The sequence below is a fragment of the Cervus elaphus genome, chromosome 16 (genome assembly GCF_910594005.1).
Source record: "Cervus elaphus chromosome 16, mCerEla1.1, whole genome shotgun sequence".
NCBI lineage: Eukaryota > Metazoa > Chordata > Mammalia > Artiodactyla > Cervidae > Cervus > Cervus elaphus.
The window spans coordinates 16,733,100-16,749,985 of record NC_057830.1 but is presented as its reverse complement, the minus strand read 5'-3'; the positions used below and the strand labels follow the sequence as shown (position 1 = coordinate 16,749,985).

At 35.2% G+C, this 16,886-nt stretch overlaps 1 protein-coding gene across 5 annotated transcripts in view; it reads left to right on the top strand.

Annotated features, from left to right (window-relative positions):
- Nucleotides 1–16,886, top strand: part of FSD1L (fibronectin type III and SPRY domain containing 1 like) — a 66,659-nt gene that overhangs the window by 31,965 nt on the left and 17,808 nt on the right. For 2 of the 5 annotated variants that reach the window (XM_043927219.1, XM_043927217.1), the window contains exons 6-12: nt 225–346; nt 5,018–5,227; nt 6,431–6,529; nt 10,824–10,953; nt 11,577–11,609; nt 15,168–15,268; nt 15,721–15,972. In XM_043927219.1, the coding sequence (XP_043783154.1) occupies nt 225–346; nt 5,018–5,227; nt 6,431–6,529; nt 10,824–10,953; nt 11,577–11,609; nt 15,168–15,268; nt 15,721–15,972 (947 nt within the window). The remainder of the gene's footprint in view (nt 1–224; nt 347–5,017; nt 5,228–6,430; nt 6,530–10,823; nt 10,954–11,576; nt 11,610–15,167; nt 15,269–15,720; nt 15,973–16,886) is intronic. The other 3 variants (XM_043927218.1, XM_043927220.1, XM_043927221.1) reach the window with 3 other exon arrangements.

The following is a 16,886-nucleotide window of genomic DNA, read 5'->3' as shown; positions in this document are numbered from 1 at the left end:
AAGGTTATTTAAATGTCTTTAAATTTAAAAACATTTTACATTTTTTAAAGTTAATTTTCAAAAGCTATAAAAGCAAATTTCTATTTAGTTTTGTTATCTTTGTTAATAGCTTCAGAAAACACTAGAGTGGAGAAATAAGTTCTGTCACTTTATAAATTAAATATGATGTGATACTTCCCATTCTTTTATTTTTAAAAGAATGTTTATGTCTGTGTTTGCTATAGAGTAACAATGGCTTCAGCCTTTCGCCTTTCTTTGAAACCAAAGGTCAGTGACAACATGACTCATTTAATGGTGGATTTTTCTCAGGAAAGACAGATATTGCAAACTTTGAAGTTTTTGCCAGGTAAGTTAGTACATATATTACATATAAAGTTATGTATAAAACCTCTTTTTTTCTTTCAAGATTTTTTTGTAATGAACATTAGAATTTAAATATTAAGGAAATATAGTGTGATTTTTTTTCTTCCTTCAGCTAAGGAATAACTGAATTTGCTAGTCTTTACTTTTAGAGAATTATTTTATTGACAGTAAAAATTCCAGTTTCAGAATCCTAGTACAGGATACCTTTTATCGCTAGTTTGGCAAAGAGAAGCAATGTACCGTTAATGGTTAACGCTGAGTCTTAGGGCCAAACTTCCTAGATTTGAATTCTGGCTGTCTCTTATTTGCTGTATAGCCTCAACAAATTATTTAACTTCACCTCATTTTCTTCATCTTTAAAATATGATGTTATCCTTCTAGGATTTTTGTAAAGATTAAGTGAATTAAGACATCTAAAGCACTTGAAAGAGCACCTGGCACATAGTTATTAACACCTAATGAATGTTGGTTGTTATTATTACCGTTGTTGTGGTGGCTTCTGGTTCAGATGGAGTTTTATAATAATAATGTGTCCACACTGGTTTATTAGAGTATTAGTATGATGATATTCCAGCAGTTGAAACCATTTAAAATTGAGTCCCACTTTATTATTATTGTTCACGTGTGTGAAAGAGCCAATTAAGGACCTTTTGGTTATTATTCTCTTTTTACTAGCGTCAAGTAGTGTTAATTAAGTTCATAGCTAAAACAGTTTGTACATGGTGATCAGGAAATCTCTGGAAAGTGAAGCGTTTTACTTACAGCCTTACAGTTCTTGGAGGTTAGCTGTTTTTGATAGAGAGTGTTAATCATATGAAACCATTCTTTTCTTCTCTGAGAATTTGGTCCAGGACTTTAGAATATGATTGGAAAGACAAAGTTAGTAGTCAAGAAACTATAGTGGAACTAATTATGGTAACATAAGTGAAGTATTAACTTGTATGGTATAGATCAGAAGTTCTAGAGGAGTTCAGAGAAGGAAAAGATGAGAGAAGAAATCATAATTGTAGAAGAAGAAAGTATACATACTTATCAGTGGGTGCCTACCTGTAAATTGGCCTCTCAGAATTGCTAACCATTATATTTTCATTCACACTGTTTCTAAATTCAGAAGGAGAGTCAGGAGTGGTGGATATATAAATATATGCATGAGTAGTAGTTTTTTGATTAAAAAAAAAAAAAGCTACTGAAAAAGCAATCTTCTCACCATTACTTTCCTTCTCTGGATTTTCAGTGATGGCTTAACAAACCTAGGCCGTATCTGCTGGACAGTCAAGTAGATTGCATAAACAGTTAGGATTTCCTCTTTTGCAAACTCTTAAGACAGTCTGAAGGAATGAGGTGTAATAAAAAGCAAGAAATCTTTTTGTGGAGAAGTTTCATCCTGAAGGAAGGTATAATAGGTTGTTAAAATTTATGAAAAGTGAACTCATATCACTAATTTCTTATATTCTGCTATAGCATAAAAATTTTCCTATAAGATGCAGTCAGATAAACTTAAAAATGAATACCTTCATCCCTTAATAGTTCATTCTGTAAACACTACACAAATCAACTCTACACTGCATTATGTGTAGTAACGAGGTGTGGACTTACCTGAGTCTGAAACTTGGAAGTGATAATGATGGATGATAATAATTATAATCATTTTCTTCTATGCTAAGCCATTATTCATTCATTGAAACTTAGAGTTTATAGCCTCCTTTCTGAGCTTCAGCAGCCAAGAAGAGAAACATGTTTGTGACAGGGTTCTTTTACATTGCTCAGTTATTCTTTTACATTCTCCCGCAGAGAAAAACCTTAGTAAAATTCTTACACCAGTGTCCACACAATGTGTTGCTTTATAGAAGTTGCTGTGAATTGCTTTCCATTCTCATTTTAAGAGAGTTCTTCGTTCTCTAGTATTTTTATATTACAAGTTTACCACCTTTCATTTTTCCCTGAACTTTATTCCTACATTTGTTGAAATTCTTCTCTTACTTCTATATAGGATATTGGGTGAACTTCCCCTGCATTAGATTCAAATCACTTTTAATTTGACATACGACTCTTTTTTCAATTTAATTTTTATCTTATATTGAAGTATAGTTGGTTTACAGTGTTGTGTGGTTTCAGGCATATACCACAGTGACTCAGTTATACATATACATATATCCATTTTTTCAGGCTCTTTTCCCATGTAGGTTATTACAGAATATTTGACATACCACTTTTCAGTTCAGTTCAGTCATTCAGTCCTGTCCGATTCTTTGCGACCCCATAGACTGCAACATGCCAGGCCTCCCTGTCCATCACCAACTCCCAGAGCTTGCTCAAACTCATGTCCATTGAGACAGTGATGCCTTCCAACCATCTCATCCTCTGTCATTCCCTTCTCCTCCCACCTTCAGTCTTTCCCAGCATCAGGGTTTTTTCAAATGAGTCAGTTCTTCGCATCAGGTGGCCAAAGTATTGGAGTTTCAGTTTTAGCATCAGTCCTTCCAATGAATATTCAGGACAGATTTCTTTTAGGATGGACTGGTTGGATCTCCTTGCTGTCAAGGGACTCTCAAGAGTCTTCTCCAACACCACAGTTCAAAAGCATCAATTCTTTGGTGCTCAGCTTTCTTTATAGTCCAACTCTCACATCCATACATGACTACTGGAAGAACCATAGCTTTGACTAGATGAACCTTTGTTGGCAAAGTAATGTCTCTGCTTTTTAATAATACCACTCAAATTTAAATAAATAAATCAGTAATTTATTAATAATGTTAATAAATATTTAAATAGATAAATATAAAATACAAACAAATGTATTTATATATAAATATATATAAATTAAATATACATGAAATAATATTTATTAAAATAAGAAATAATTAAGTAAAATTTAAATTAAAATATCTAGATTTTCTTTTTACCTGCCAAGTTTGCTTTCTTTGGGGGCCATTATTCATAAGAAGGAAGAATCTTCTTGCCAGTACATTCTTATTGTAGTGATTTTAATAGCTGAATTTGAGACATAGATTTGTGGGGAGTTAGCTGGAACCACTTACAGATTAAGTGGTATTTTATTTATACAAGCCTCTTAGGACTTCAGTACAGGTTTTAACTCAGCAAAATTACAAAATTACTACATGCCACAGGCCTTTATACTTCCTCATATGCAGTCAGGGCACAGCATATTAAATTTATGAATGCCCAAGATGTCTTCCCATAGAAATGAATAGTAGTCTGTATTGCTTATGTTCCAGTAATAGACTAATGTCTATAATATATTTAAAAATTATTATTAAATGAAGTTCGTAGTTCACATTAGAGTTCACTTTGTTACATAGTTCTGTGGGTTTGGTAAATGTGTAATATCATGTCTCCACCACTACATTATCATACAAAGTAGTTTCACTGCCCTAAAATTCCCCTGCACTCTGCCTGTTCATCCCTTCTATCCTGCAGCCTTGCTATAAGATTGTTATTTCCAGGAATTTTTCTGTTGATTCTTTGGAATTGTCTACATAGACAGTCATGTCATCTACAAAGACAGTTTTATTTCTTGTTTCCTAACTTGCATATCTTTTACTTCTTTTCCTTGTCTTATAGCATTAACTGGAACTTCCAGTACAGTGTTGAATCGGAGTGGAGAGAGGGGATGTCATTGCTTTAGGGGAAAGGTGTCTAGTTTCTCAACCCTGATGTTAACTGTTGGGTTTTTTTTTTTGTAGATATTCTTTATCAGGCAAAGTTCCCTAGTTTACTGAGAGCTTTTGTCATGAATAAACGTTGGATTTTGTAAAATATTTTTTCCTCCCTCTATTGATTCACATCATATAATTTTTCTTCTGATCATTTGAATTTTCTTCTACCGATGTAATAGTTTAAATTAGTTAATTTATAATGTTGAACCAGCCTTACATACTTGGAGTAAATCTTTCAAAGCTTTATTTAGCGACAAGTGTGTAAATACAATACTGGCACAGTTTTACATATTTCAGACACATCTGTATCACTGGAGGACCATGTTCCCTAGTTAGCCCACTATTTTAAATGGAACATCTGTTAATGTTGAGGAGCTATGGAAAACCTCTTTTATGGAAAAGAAATTGATTAATTTTCATACATGTTAACTGTGACTCATTTATTGCATTTTGTTTTCATGAATCATGAAACTCTGGCGAAACATTTAAAAATTCTTAAATATTTTATGGGGTTGCAGGTTCCATTTTTGTTCAGTGTTGAGAAATTACAGTTTCTCTATAAACAAGATTTTTAAAATACATTGAAAATATTTTGAATTATTTTAATCATTGGATTCAAAGCAAGTTATTTTATTTTGTCAGCAGTAATTTAATTTATGGTCTCCAGCTGTTTGAAATAGCAGATTAGACGTGTGTGTTGAGAAGTAGCAAATAATTCTCGATTCTTTATTCTTAGCCTGTTTGAATTGCTTTTTGCCAACTGTGTTTTTAATATACTTTGAATATGGCTATATGAATTTTAAAACAGCTTTGAAAAATGGTTATTTTGCATTTATAAGATATCCCTTCTCTTAGCCTGATTCAATTTAGCAGTTCAAAAGCAACATGAAAAAGCATAATTTGAATGACAGACATAAATATTGGATTAGTATTATAGTGAAAAATGAGCTTTTTTTTTTTTTTCCTTTTTGCTTCAGTCCCCAAAGCTCCAGAGATAGATCCAGTAGAATGTTTGGTGGCCGACAACTCTGTGACAGTAGCTTGGAGAATGCCAGAAGAAGATAATAAGATTGATCATTTTATAATGGAATATAGGAAAACGAATTTTGATGGACTTCCGCGTGTAAAGGATGAGCGATGCTGGGAGATGGTTGATAATATTAAGGGCACTGAATATACACTGTCAGGTAAGATGACTGCATTTCATGAATCTCATTCTCAGAAAACAGATAAAATTCATGAATTTTTGACTTACATTAAAAGATCAAGTTATTCGGTTTTTTTAGCCAAGCTGACGTTCTTGTATATTTGTTATAGAAATGAATTTCTCTTAAAATATCAAGAAAACCTTCATTTTATTTTTTATTTTTTTGAAAACCTTCATTTTAATTAGTTCTGGATATTTGCACTCTGGTGAAACAATATGTGAAGGGATATTGTAAACACTGTCTCGATAAAATTTAAGTTTTTACCTTAGTTTTCTAACAATAAAAAAGCTGTCAGTTTTCTAGATGTATGCAGTACTCCACGTTTCAATGATACTATAAATATTTGCGTTTACTTTTTTATTATTACCTTTATGGTAATACTTAAAGTTGAGCTGTGACTTGATATTAGAAATTTGTGTGTTGGCCTTTTGATAGTCTTTAAAAACATACCGCTACATATGGGGGAGTTAGGGTATTTCAATGGGCTGGATGTTGCCTGAGATTTTTAATGTTTGTTTTACGTGTGCAGTATAACATTAGTATTGTTACCATTACTGAGAACCTAACATTTGTCAGGATCTGGACTGAAGTTCACAGGACATCTGATTTTATAAGTACAGTACATTTCAGTTAGTCCTTACAGTTGTGAGGTGGATTTTTCCTTTTCCATTTTACAGATGTGCAACTGTGGCTCTATCTAGTTGTTGAATGCCCCATAGCTAGTAATTTTTGGATTGAGATGTTAGTCTGGTCCTGACTAACTTCAGAATTTTCCTGTTAATCCTTATGCTTCACTTTCTCTTTAAATTCATTTTTTACTTGTGAAACAAATATAAAAATTCTTTAGCTACATTCCAGAAATTGAGTATGTTGTTTTAAATCATAGCATCTCTCCATGAATGAAACCTTACTTATAATGTGGCTTGAGAATATTTTTTTGTTGCTAAGTTTAAAAAGCCCAGTGATAAACTGCATAATTCATTTATTTTGAAGAAAATAATAGATAAATCATGATTCCCTTTATTTCAGGCATTATCACTCTGTTAACATAAATTTGTACTCTTCCTGAGTAAAAAGATAGTTCCAAGGAGGGAAAAAAGTCTGTTTGAAGGTTCATACTCATACTTTTGGAGTAGAGTTTTTTACTTTTCATATCTCAAGGCTGTTTTTCATCTTTTTCAGGTTTAAAGTTTGATTCAAAGTACATGAATTTCAGAGTGCGTGCTTGTAACAAGGCTGTGGCTGGAGAGTTTTCTGATCCAGTGACTCTGGAGACCAAAGGTGAGATCAACAGCTGTCGTTCACTGCGAAACAGAACTTAACATGTGAAGTTGTTCAACACTTTGTAATAGGAAACATCTCATGTATAGTTGCCTTTCTTCCCCACCTTCATACTGGAGCCCCCCACCCACCCACCCACACACAGAATTCTCATCAGGAGGTATTTTAAGATGGGAAAATTAGGACTACAGTAGTGGCTTTCATTGGTTTCTCTTTTACCCTAGCATTCAGATGAGTCAGGGGCTTTCCTAGTAGCTCAGACAGTAAAACTTCTGCCTGCAGTGCAGGAGACCCAGGTTTGATTCCTGGGTCGGGAAAAGATCCCCTGGAGAAGGAAATGGTAACCCACTCCAGTATTCTTGCCTGGAGAATCCATGGACAGGGGAGCCCAGTAGGCTACAGTCCATGGGGTTGCAAATAGTTAGACACGACTGAGTGACTTTCGCTTTCAGATGCGTGAAATAGACCAGTGATGGTATTATGTTCTCCCATGGGTACTTAGTTTACAAATTTCAGTCTAGTATAATTACACTCCCATTGCTGAGGTTTGCCCAGAGAATGGATTATGTCTCAATAATAGGGAAGTGTGTATTCAGTTTAGTTCAAGTTCTTTTTGTTTTCATAAATCTTATTGTAGAAATTATTATTTATATAGTTTGTTAATGTTTACAAAGCCCTCTCACAAGTCTTTATTTGATCATTGAAACCATCTTGAGGGATCAGTAGAATAGATGGTATTGATACCCATTTTGTAGGTGAAGAAAGGGAAGCTCAAATACGTTAAATAACTTACCCATGATCCCTAAAACTAGCTTGGAACAAGAATCTTATTTACAAGTTCTCTGCCTGCCTTTATTGTGGGCCAGGAATGTAAGTAAGTGCTTCTAGTCTCTGAGAACAATTTGAATTTATTAGAACTCAATGTACATGAATTTGAACAAACTCCAGGAGAGAGTGAACGATAGGGGAGCCTGGTGTGCTGCCGTCTGTGGGTTGCAAAGAGTCAGACATGACTTAGTGACTGACAACAACAAAGAGTAACATTTAAACACAGAAGATTTTTCAGGTATTTACCAATTTGAAGGCTATAATGTTATAGATCTTTCCAGTTGTGAGATGATAATTGACTCAGTTTACTTCCAGAATCAGTGTCTACCCATTGTTGTTAGATAGTTGGACCTTTGAGTGTTTCACTGACCTCCAGTTCACATAGCATTTGAATAGGTTTGAATGCTAGAAGTTTGATATGACTTGGAGGCTGGTATAAAAATATCATTTTAGAATAAAACAAGAAGTTCATAAGTTATTGACAGGTCAAACTCATAAGAATATGATTGCGTTAGAAAGATTAACAAAACAAAACAAAACTAAGTCAAGGTAATTTGGATTAGCAAATGTTTTTATTTGAGAACTACAGATAACTTAGCCAAGAAATTCAGTTACTTAGAATTACTTGTTAATACCATTTCAAAATAAAATCATATTTATAGGCAGATAATCTTCTTGGTGTAACTTGAACTGTTTTCAGCCCTTGTCAGGTAAATTTGCGTTATTATTAATATCCTCCTCCTCCCAGAATATTTTATCTTTTTTTATTTGTTTTGTTCCTTTTCCTTTAATATTAAGTGACCAAACTTGGGCCTAATGTGGTGAATTGTACATTTCCATGAAAATTCTGTAGATTCAGGAAAATGAATATAAGGCTTGTGGTTTCTTTGGAGCTGGACTGTCTGCTCCCATTAGCAGTGTCTAGATCTTAAGTAGTCAAATTCTTGGTCTTAGGGTTTGCAGGGCAAGACTAAGTTGATTCTAGTCCTTTTGAGCAGTTCTCACTATGGGGTAAACCTCCTGGGGTTGGAGTAGACTGATACTCAACCCTGAGGCCCACTGAACCTTCTAGGACCTTCTGGGAGATTCAGTAAAATTATCTCTTAAGAAGCTGTGGGTCACACGTTTTCTAAGGTTATTCCATACCACTGGAGTGGCTGCTAATGACAGCAGGAGCTCCAGAGAAAAGTCAGGTTTTTAAAAGTACCATAGTAAACAGTTGTTTACTAATTTTTTTGACTTGTTGTAGCCCTTTTGACCAACCCTTAGAAATAAATGTATGAGCAGAGAGTTGGAGGGAAAGGGAGAGAGAGATGGAGATTAAATAGTTGAGTCCTGCCACTTGTGGTGCTTGGTATAGAAGATAGTGAACCTTGTTAATATCTGTCTCTCCGAAGTATTTAGTTACTTCCTTTATTGAAATTATCAAAAGTTGAATAATATGATTTCTTATGACCAGAATTTTTAAAGTATATTATCTCTTCCTTGTAAAGGTAAATGACATGATACTAATCACCAGTTGCTTTCTAGCCTCAAATGTTAATATCTATGATATAATTTTACAGTATGGAAAGTAGCCACCAACCCAGAGTAAGCACATAAAACATATCTGTGCCTTATTTTTTTTTTTGTTACTTTGTTACACAGACTTTTAAAGATATGGAAACTAATATCTGGCTTCATTACAGGGCTTATATGAGAGATAAGACTAACAGTTGAGGCCTCACTTTTGAGGCCAATCTTTTTTTTAAACTTCATAGTAAAATATTATCCTTGTTACTTAGCCTCAATGATTTAGTTGAGGCTTCATGAAGGGACAGTGTCCAAAAAGGAAGAGAGAAAAGATTGCACCCCTGAGATTGAAACCTATACCTTTCTGTTTGGGTGCTATGGTATTTGATAAGTCTGGTCTCAAGTGGCTTGAGGGATGATACTTGTTTTTGCCACCCTTTACTCTGATCTTCATCATCAAAGATAGGAAATAGGTTTACGATTTTTTTTCTTTCCTTAGGGTTTTAACAAGCAGCTGAGTGTTGATGGCACCTTGAGTTATATCCACTGTTTCTCTCAAAAATTCAGATGCCCTCACATGTATTAACTAATAACTAATACAGAGGTTAACTGTGTTTTGTTAAGACAGTTCTTTCTTGGTAATACAGGATCTCAGTTTTGCATAATCCTAACTTTTCAGTCACCTCCCTTTTGAGGAATTTTATTTCTATTTTTACTGGAACTGTATTATTTCTTCTTTCAGTAAATTCATTTCTGTTTACATGCATGTTTTGAAAGCTATTAACTTTTTTGCATATAGTATGACATTTTCCGGAAGTGGTTATGGTTAGTCAATTTGTATTTAGAATGTTTTAAAATACAGTGAACAATAGGTCAGATGAATAGGTGAAATTAAAGTGCTCTTTACAAAGCAGCAGAGTATAAAAGGATTCTTCATGCACTAGACAAGCAGTAGGTTTTCTATATGAGTATTTTGTTGTTTGAAGATGAATATTTCACAGACACACTGGACTGTTAGCTAAATCACGTATTATCCTTTAGTGAAATGGGGTATTGTAAAGCAGTATTTCTTTAGTGAATACTTATAAGAAATTTAAAGTTTTGGAGGGAAATACAACTAATAAGCAGATTTATGGGTAACTGTGTAGTAGATGACACCTTGCTTAAAACACAAATTCCAGAAATTGCGTATTGATACATTTCAATGATTAACCCTCAGTATCTAAAAGGAGCAAGTGATACTGTGTTAAACTGATTTCCTAAATTAGCAGTGCTAAGTAAGTCTTATGAATAGTACAGATAGTTCCCCGATACCAAATAATATGAAAAGCGTAGTTTTGTGTTGTATTTTTTTGATTTGTTTTCATTTAAGTAGCCCTTTTCCCCCATCTATTCTTTGCCTTGTAAATCATCTTAGCTCTTTCAGCTGAGTTATTTCCCTTGTTTCTGCCATCATGGCCTATTTCTCCATGCTTGCCGTATTTTTGAAACTACTGAGAGTTTAAATATGAAATTATTAAGTGTTAGAGCAAAAGAGAAAATATGTGTGTGCCAGGGTCTGTAATTCTTTACACCACATCACTTTCTCCTCATCCTTGATTCTACTAGCTCCTCTTTGTTTAGTCGTAACAATCGCTGATGCTGATATAGGAAATTGAAGCGATTGTGCTGATGGAGATTCCAGCAGAAGGAAAAGCAGAAAGACCAGTGACCATGCAGATACACTGTATTTGGTTGGAGTATAGGATAGATATATAGAGGAGAGTAATGGGAAATAGAGTAGGAATTAGTAGATTATGGCTTTATCATTGTAGACTTTAAATCTTAAGGTTAAGAATTGAAACTTTATATACAGTGTTGAAATCTATTGAGTTTGAAAATAATATGATGATGATGGCTGTGCTTCAGAAACCAGAGATGTGCTACATTAAAAATGAAATATTGTTTTGGTTAGCACTTAATTTCAATTTGGATAACTCATCCTCCCATTTGAACCTGAAAGTTGAAGATACCTGTGTAGAGTGGGATCCTACTGGAGGAAAAGGTCAAGACAGTAAAGTTAAAGGAAAAGAGAACAAGGGCAGGTAAGCTCATTTATTAAGTCTGTTATCTGGATTAAATGCTTGTACATTGATTCTTATTTGACAGTAACTAGAAATGAAATTCTTATTATTAACCCCAAAGTAAAAAATACAATATTGTTTACCAGTACTTGAATTTGTCATTAACATTTCTCATTATTTTTTCTTCGTTTTTTTCCTAATCTTCTTCTTAACATCTTTTATTTCAGTATTCCATTTCTTTTCAGGTTATATCTACGGCAAGTTGAACTGCTCAGAGAGACATTCCTAATATAGCTCTTGAATGTTAGACTTATAGATCACCTCTTTTAGCTGAAGATCTGCGTTGAATGACAGCTTTTACCATGTGCAACCCCAGTGTCAGGCCCCTGGTCAGCAACCTTGTGAACCAGAGAGGCAGGCTTGGGACCTGGTGTTATTGTCAGACTGACTTAGGTAGTCTTAAAGTATGGAGGCCTCTTTTAACAGAGCTGAATTGTACTCAAACTGAAATAAGGTATAATCACTGTTAAACAGTGAATCAAAAGAAATTCCTCAGCAGACGTTCCATCTAATTTCATTATATAAACTGTTAAATTTAAGTTGTAAAGCAGTCTCTTTAACAGTTGCCTATTTTTATCTGACAGTGTCCATGTTACTTCACTGAAGAAACATTCAAGGTGATGATCTATGTCTGTCTAGTTCTAGGATCTAGTCTATCTAGCTTGGCTGAATAACTTAAATTTTTCTTTAACCAATAAGCAGAACCCATTGCAGCAGCCTTCATAAGCTAAAATATTGCTTTGTGTAGACTGTCTGTATTGGTAGCTTATGTTTTGGATTTACAGCATTATATAGCATTATGCTGCATATTATTTGGATTATACTGTATATGATAACAAAACAATAAGCTCTGCTTTAAGTCTTTCTTGAATTAATTTCGTTTATATGATTTTTTTCTGCATTTACTTATATCTGGCATCTTTCTTGTTGTGCTGTATTCATTATATCTAACATTACAGCTTTGCTTTTACAAATATTTGACATGAAGCAAGTTTAAAGTGTTCTATGTTTTATAATAATCATACAATTTCAAAAGTATCAAAGATAAAAAAAAAGGTCATTACTGAAATTATTAGGACAGTGCCAGAAAGATGAATCACTTCAAATTGCACAAGTAATAATGTGCTGATTTGAAGATACCCCATATTTTTCCTAGAAACTAGAATGTGTTCTCTTTTCAAAATTACTGTCTTCTCTTTTTCTCCAGTTTATTTGCTTATTATTGGTGGAAGTGATTCATAGTTGGTGTATTAGAAATTGTAAAATACTGCTGGATTTGATAGGATCAGTGAAGTTTGGTCATTTGGAGATTTTTAGACTACTTATGTTTATAATTTCATCATGTTATTTCTCTTTCTCTCATCCCTTTAAGAGTATTTTGTATGTGGGCTACTTCTGGAATGTTACATACATTTATTCTTTCCATAAATATTTATTTACTGTAAGATGTCAACTGGATGTTGTGGGGTTTATTGGGATAAACATGGTCCCTGCCTTCAAGGAATTTGCCCTAACTTTAATATAGATGAGCTGTATCTCTCTATATAAATAATAATAATGTGAGATAGAGATTGTGTTTAGTAGTATGTGTGAATCAGGGGGTTTGGAGGAAGAAAGATTTCCTGAGCTGCCAGTTACTGAAGTGGTCAATTAGGACAGTGAGCTAAACTGAAAGTAACAGTCAAGACTTTGTTCACTTACTGTGACAGTATAAGTAAGAGGCCCAGAGGAAGGGGTGCTCGGTCGCCCAGTGTCCCATTTTCACAGCAGAATGGCCCAGAGTGAGGGCTAGGTAAACCAGAGCAGAGGGCAGATGGTAAGTATCTGAGGATCATCTCGCTGCCCAGGGTGACCCAAACAAAAGCCTTCTCCTGTTTTGTGAACCTGAGGCCAAGGAAATGGGAAAGATTAGGAGTGGGAAAGTATCGAGACAAGAGTGAAGAAAAGTGTCTTCAGGCTGCTCCCCGGCCCCTTCCCCCTTTAAAGAGGTCTCTGAAGAGGCAGCTGGAAAGGGTCTCAGCTCAGGGCCCCCTCCTGTAATGGAACCTCTGAATACAGGTGCCTAATCTAGGAATGCAGACATGCATATGAGCATGGGGTTGCAAGACGGATTGCAACTCCCTCCAAAACCTGCAGTGAACTCGCAATGCACCAAGTCTGGTGTGGGGAAAACAAGCATTTATAATTACTTCTGGTTAGGCCTGAAGGATCATACACAGAGTTTTGGCCTAGAGGTGGACTCCTCAGAAAGGTTACTTAGCCTGGTAGGATCTGGGAGACCTTCATTAGTGGATTAGTATTTAAGTTGGTTCTCAAGTAAGTGGAAGAATGTGTAGCATTTGGACTTGGCAGTGAGAGAACGAGTGACGAAGGGAAAAGGCACTGAAGCAGATTGCCTGAGTTTAAGCAACCCTGGAGCTGCTACTTTTAGCTGGATATTGCTGTCGAGAGGTGAGAAGGCTGGAAAAGCAGTGCTGTGTGCTTAGTTGCCAGGCTCCTCTGTCCATGGGGATTCTGCAGGCAAGAATACTGGAGTGGGTTCCCATGCCCTCTTCCAGGGGATTTTCCCAGCCCAGGGATCAAACCAGGTCTTCCACATTGCAGGCAGATTCTTTACCGTCTGAGCTACCAGGGAAGTCCATGAATACTGGAGTGGGTAGCCTATCCCTTCTCCAGGGGATCTTCCTGACCCAGGGGTCTCCTGCATTGCAGGCAGATTCTTTACCAGTTGAGTTACCCTGAAAAGCGGAGTGGGACGAAATCAAGAAGAACCTGGAATGCCATGCTAAGTTCTTTGTAGGTAGTAAGGAAGTACTTGAAGATTTTAGAGTAGGAGAATCAGAGTTAGGTTTATCTTGTAACAGTGAACAAATGACTTGGGTAACAGAGATCATCTGGGAAGCTGATAAAACAGTCCAGATTAGAGATAACAAAGAGCCTTAGTTGAGACAGTTGAGTGACTGAGGTATCTTTAAAGGGTGGAATCATGTTTGCTTTAAGACAATAATAACTGTTGTACTTCTTGCAAAAATGTATTCAGGGTCGGAATTCTAGAATACTCCAATGGAAGACTTTTCCTTATTTAACTTTTCTTAGAAATTTAAATTGCCATTCTCAATATTTACACCTGTTTTTCTTTTTGCCATGCTTTCTCTTTATTTCTTTACTGTTGGTAAGTTATAAATTTTTTGTTTTATGAATGCAGCAGTTTGATATAATTGAAATGTTAATTTTTAAACATCTTTTGAGGTTTTACCTGTTTTGAGTTTTGGGGAGTTAATGAAAGGCCTTAATGCTGTCCAGTTTACTATATCATATAATTTGAAAAAGGGAGGTCAAGTTGTATCTTGTCCATTTTAGTAGGAGAAATGCTTTATAATACTTGATATTACTCTGTGCGTGAATTTGGGTAATTGCTATTTTTTTTAAGAAGAAAAGATACAAAACAAAAATACCTACTGCCTATGAAAATAAAAAAGACTTCCCTGATGGCTCAGGTGGTAAAGTGTCTGCCTACATTGCGGGAGACCTGGGTTTGATCCCTGGGTTGGGAAGATCTCCTAGAGAAGGAAATGGCAACCCATTCCAGTACTCTGGCCTGGAAAATCCCATGGACACAGTCCACAGGGTTGTGAAGAGTCAGACGTGACTGAGCAACTTCACTTTATGAAAATAAAAAAAGTTATTTAGTTTGATTATGATAAATCTTAAAAAGAAAAATAGCAATTACCCAAATCCATGCACAGAATAATATCAAGTATTATAAATCATTTCTTTTCCTAAAATAAGACTTGCTTTTAATTTAAATTTAACTGCAAGAAATTATGTATAATCCGTTGTCTTTCTGCAGTTCTTTTTTCCCACTTTGGGTTCTTTTTCCCCTTTTGTCCCATTTTGGCGTTGTCTCATATTCCAACTGTGTATTATTTGTACAAGCCTTGCTCTCTCTGCATGGTATTAGTGTTTTTAGCTTGCTTTATGTTGATGACTTCTTACATGTAAGTGTTATAATTGACAATTCTGTTAAACAGTAAATAATTCAAATAAAATTAAATGTTGCTTTTTGCGCAGCATGATTAGAAAGCTCTTCAAAGTTTCCTTTTATCTGTAATTTTGGTTTGTGAAACATGTACAACATAGAATATTTGTTTTTCTTTTTGTTCCTGTTTATATAGAAGTGGTACCCCATCCCCTAAACGGACATCTGTAGGCTCCAGGCCACCAGCAGTAAGAGGCAGCAGAGATCGTTTTACGGGGGAATCGTACACAGTGTTGGGTAGGATAAACATAATAATTCTTCATTACCTCAGATTAAAAGCATCACAGTCACATGGGTGAACTTTCTACCCAGAGGTGGCATGGCTGCCTGTGTATTGAATGAATATTTGCCAAAATTTCTCCCTCTTGAAGCCTAGTTGCTTTGGTAGGTTTTGAAATTATGTTTTTATTGATATGTTTTAAATTCTACTTCAGTTTATGTAGTGTGCTCCACATTTATAACTCTTACGGGGATAATAAGGAAGAAAAGTTCTGAAGCCTTTTATATTCAGAGAAGTTAGTAAACATGCAAGTCATTATAGCAGATACTCTGCATTTAGTGTCTGTGTTAACATGATTATTCTCCTGAATCAGACTTTTTGGTGCCATTTTGTGGGACCAAATATAGGTAAAACTCTGTAAGTCATAAGAAACAGGTAAGAGTTAAATTTACCTTCTAATCTTTTGTAGGAGACACTGCTATTGAAAGTGGACAACATTATTGGGAGGTCAAGGCCCAGAAGGATTGTAAATCCTACAGTGTGGGAGTAGCATACAAGACTTTGGGGAAATTTGACCAATTAGGAAAGACAAACACTAGTTGGTGTATCCATGTGAACAACTGGCTACAGAACACATTTGCAGCAAAGCATAATAATAAAGTCAAAGCCTTGGATGTTGCTGTTCCTGAAAGAATAGGTGTATTTTGTGATTTTGATGGGGGTAAGTTTGCTGATTTTCTCCTGAGTCATTTCATCATCATTGTGTTTCATTACTCTGCTCAGTCATGTCCGACTCTTTGCGACCCCATGAACTATAGCTTGACAGACATCTCTGTCCATGGGATTCTCCAGGCAAGAATACTGGAGTGGGTTGCCACGCCCTCCTCCAGGGAATCTTCGCAACCCAGGGATCGAGCCCAGGTCTCCCACATTGTAGATGGATTCTTCTGTCTGAGCCCCCAGAGAAGCCCATGCTTTCCTATAGTAATAATCTGTACAGAGTTTCCACTAGTATTGTGGTAAGGATGTTTTGACCTACTAGGATTTGATCACAAACATAGCTTCAGGTCTATAGTTGACTGAAAGGGCGTGTGATGTCTGCTTGCAGGCCCACAAAAGCACTCATCTATAATATACTAAGTAAGTCTGAAAAGAAGATGTTGCTAATTTTACTTATGAGCATTAAAATGTCTTATGCCCATTTTAATTCCTCCCTTACCTTGTTTTGTTAACTGTTAAGAGTGGTAGGGTCAGATTTTTTTGAGGTGAAATAGACCTTAGAAATTACCCAATCCTTTTGCCATATAGTATGATTTCCTTATTACATTATTTCTGTGAGTAGTTGCCACTCCTGTACTTGAACTTTTCTGTGTGAAGCTAATGGTCTTAGAAGGCAGCCTCTTCCACTGTAGGATAACATTTGATTAGAAGGTTTTTCTTAAGTCAACTCATTTTGTCTCTCAGTAACTTCTGAGACTGTTGATGTTAAGTCTTGTCATCTGAAGAAACACAAAATTATGTTCCCTAATTCATATTTACATTATAATCCTTATTTGTTTAAAAACTAACATTGCTTCTCTTTCCCTGTTTTTCCAGACTGTACATTCTCTGTACCATTAGCTGTTTCTTTTAATT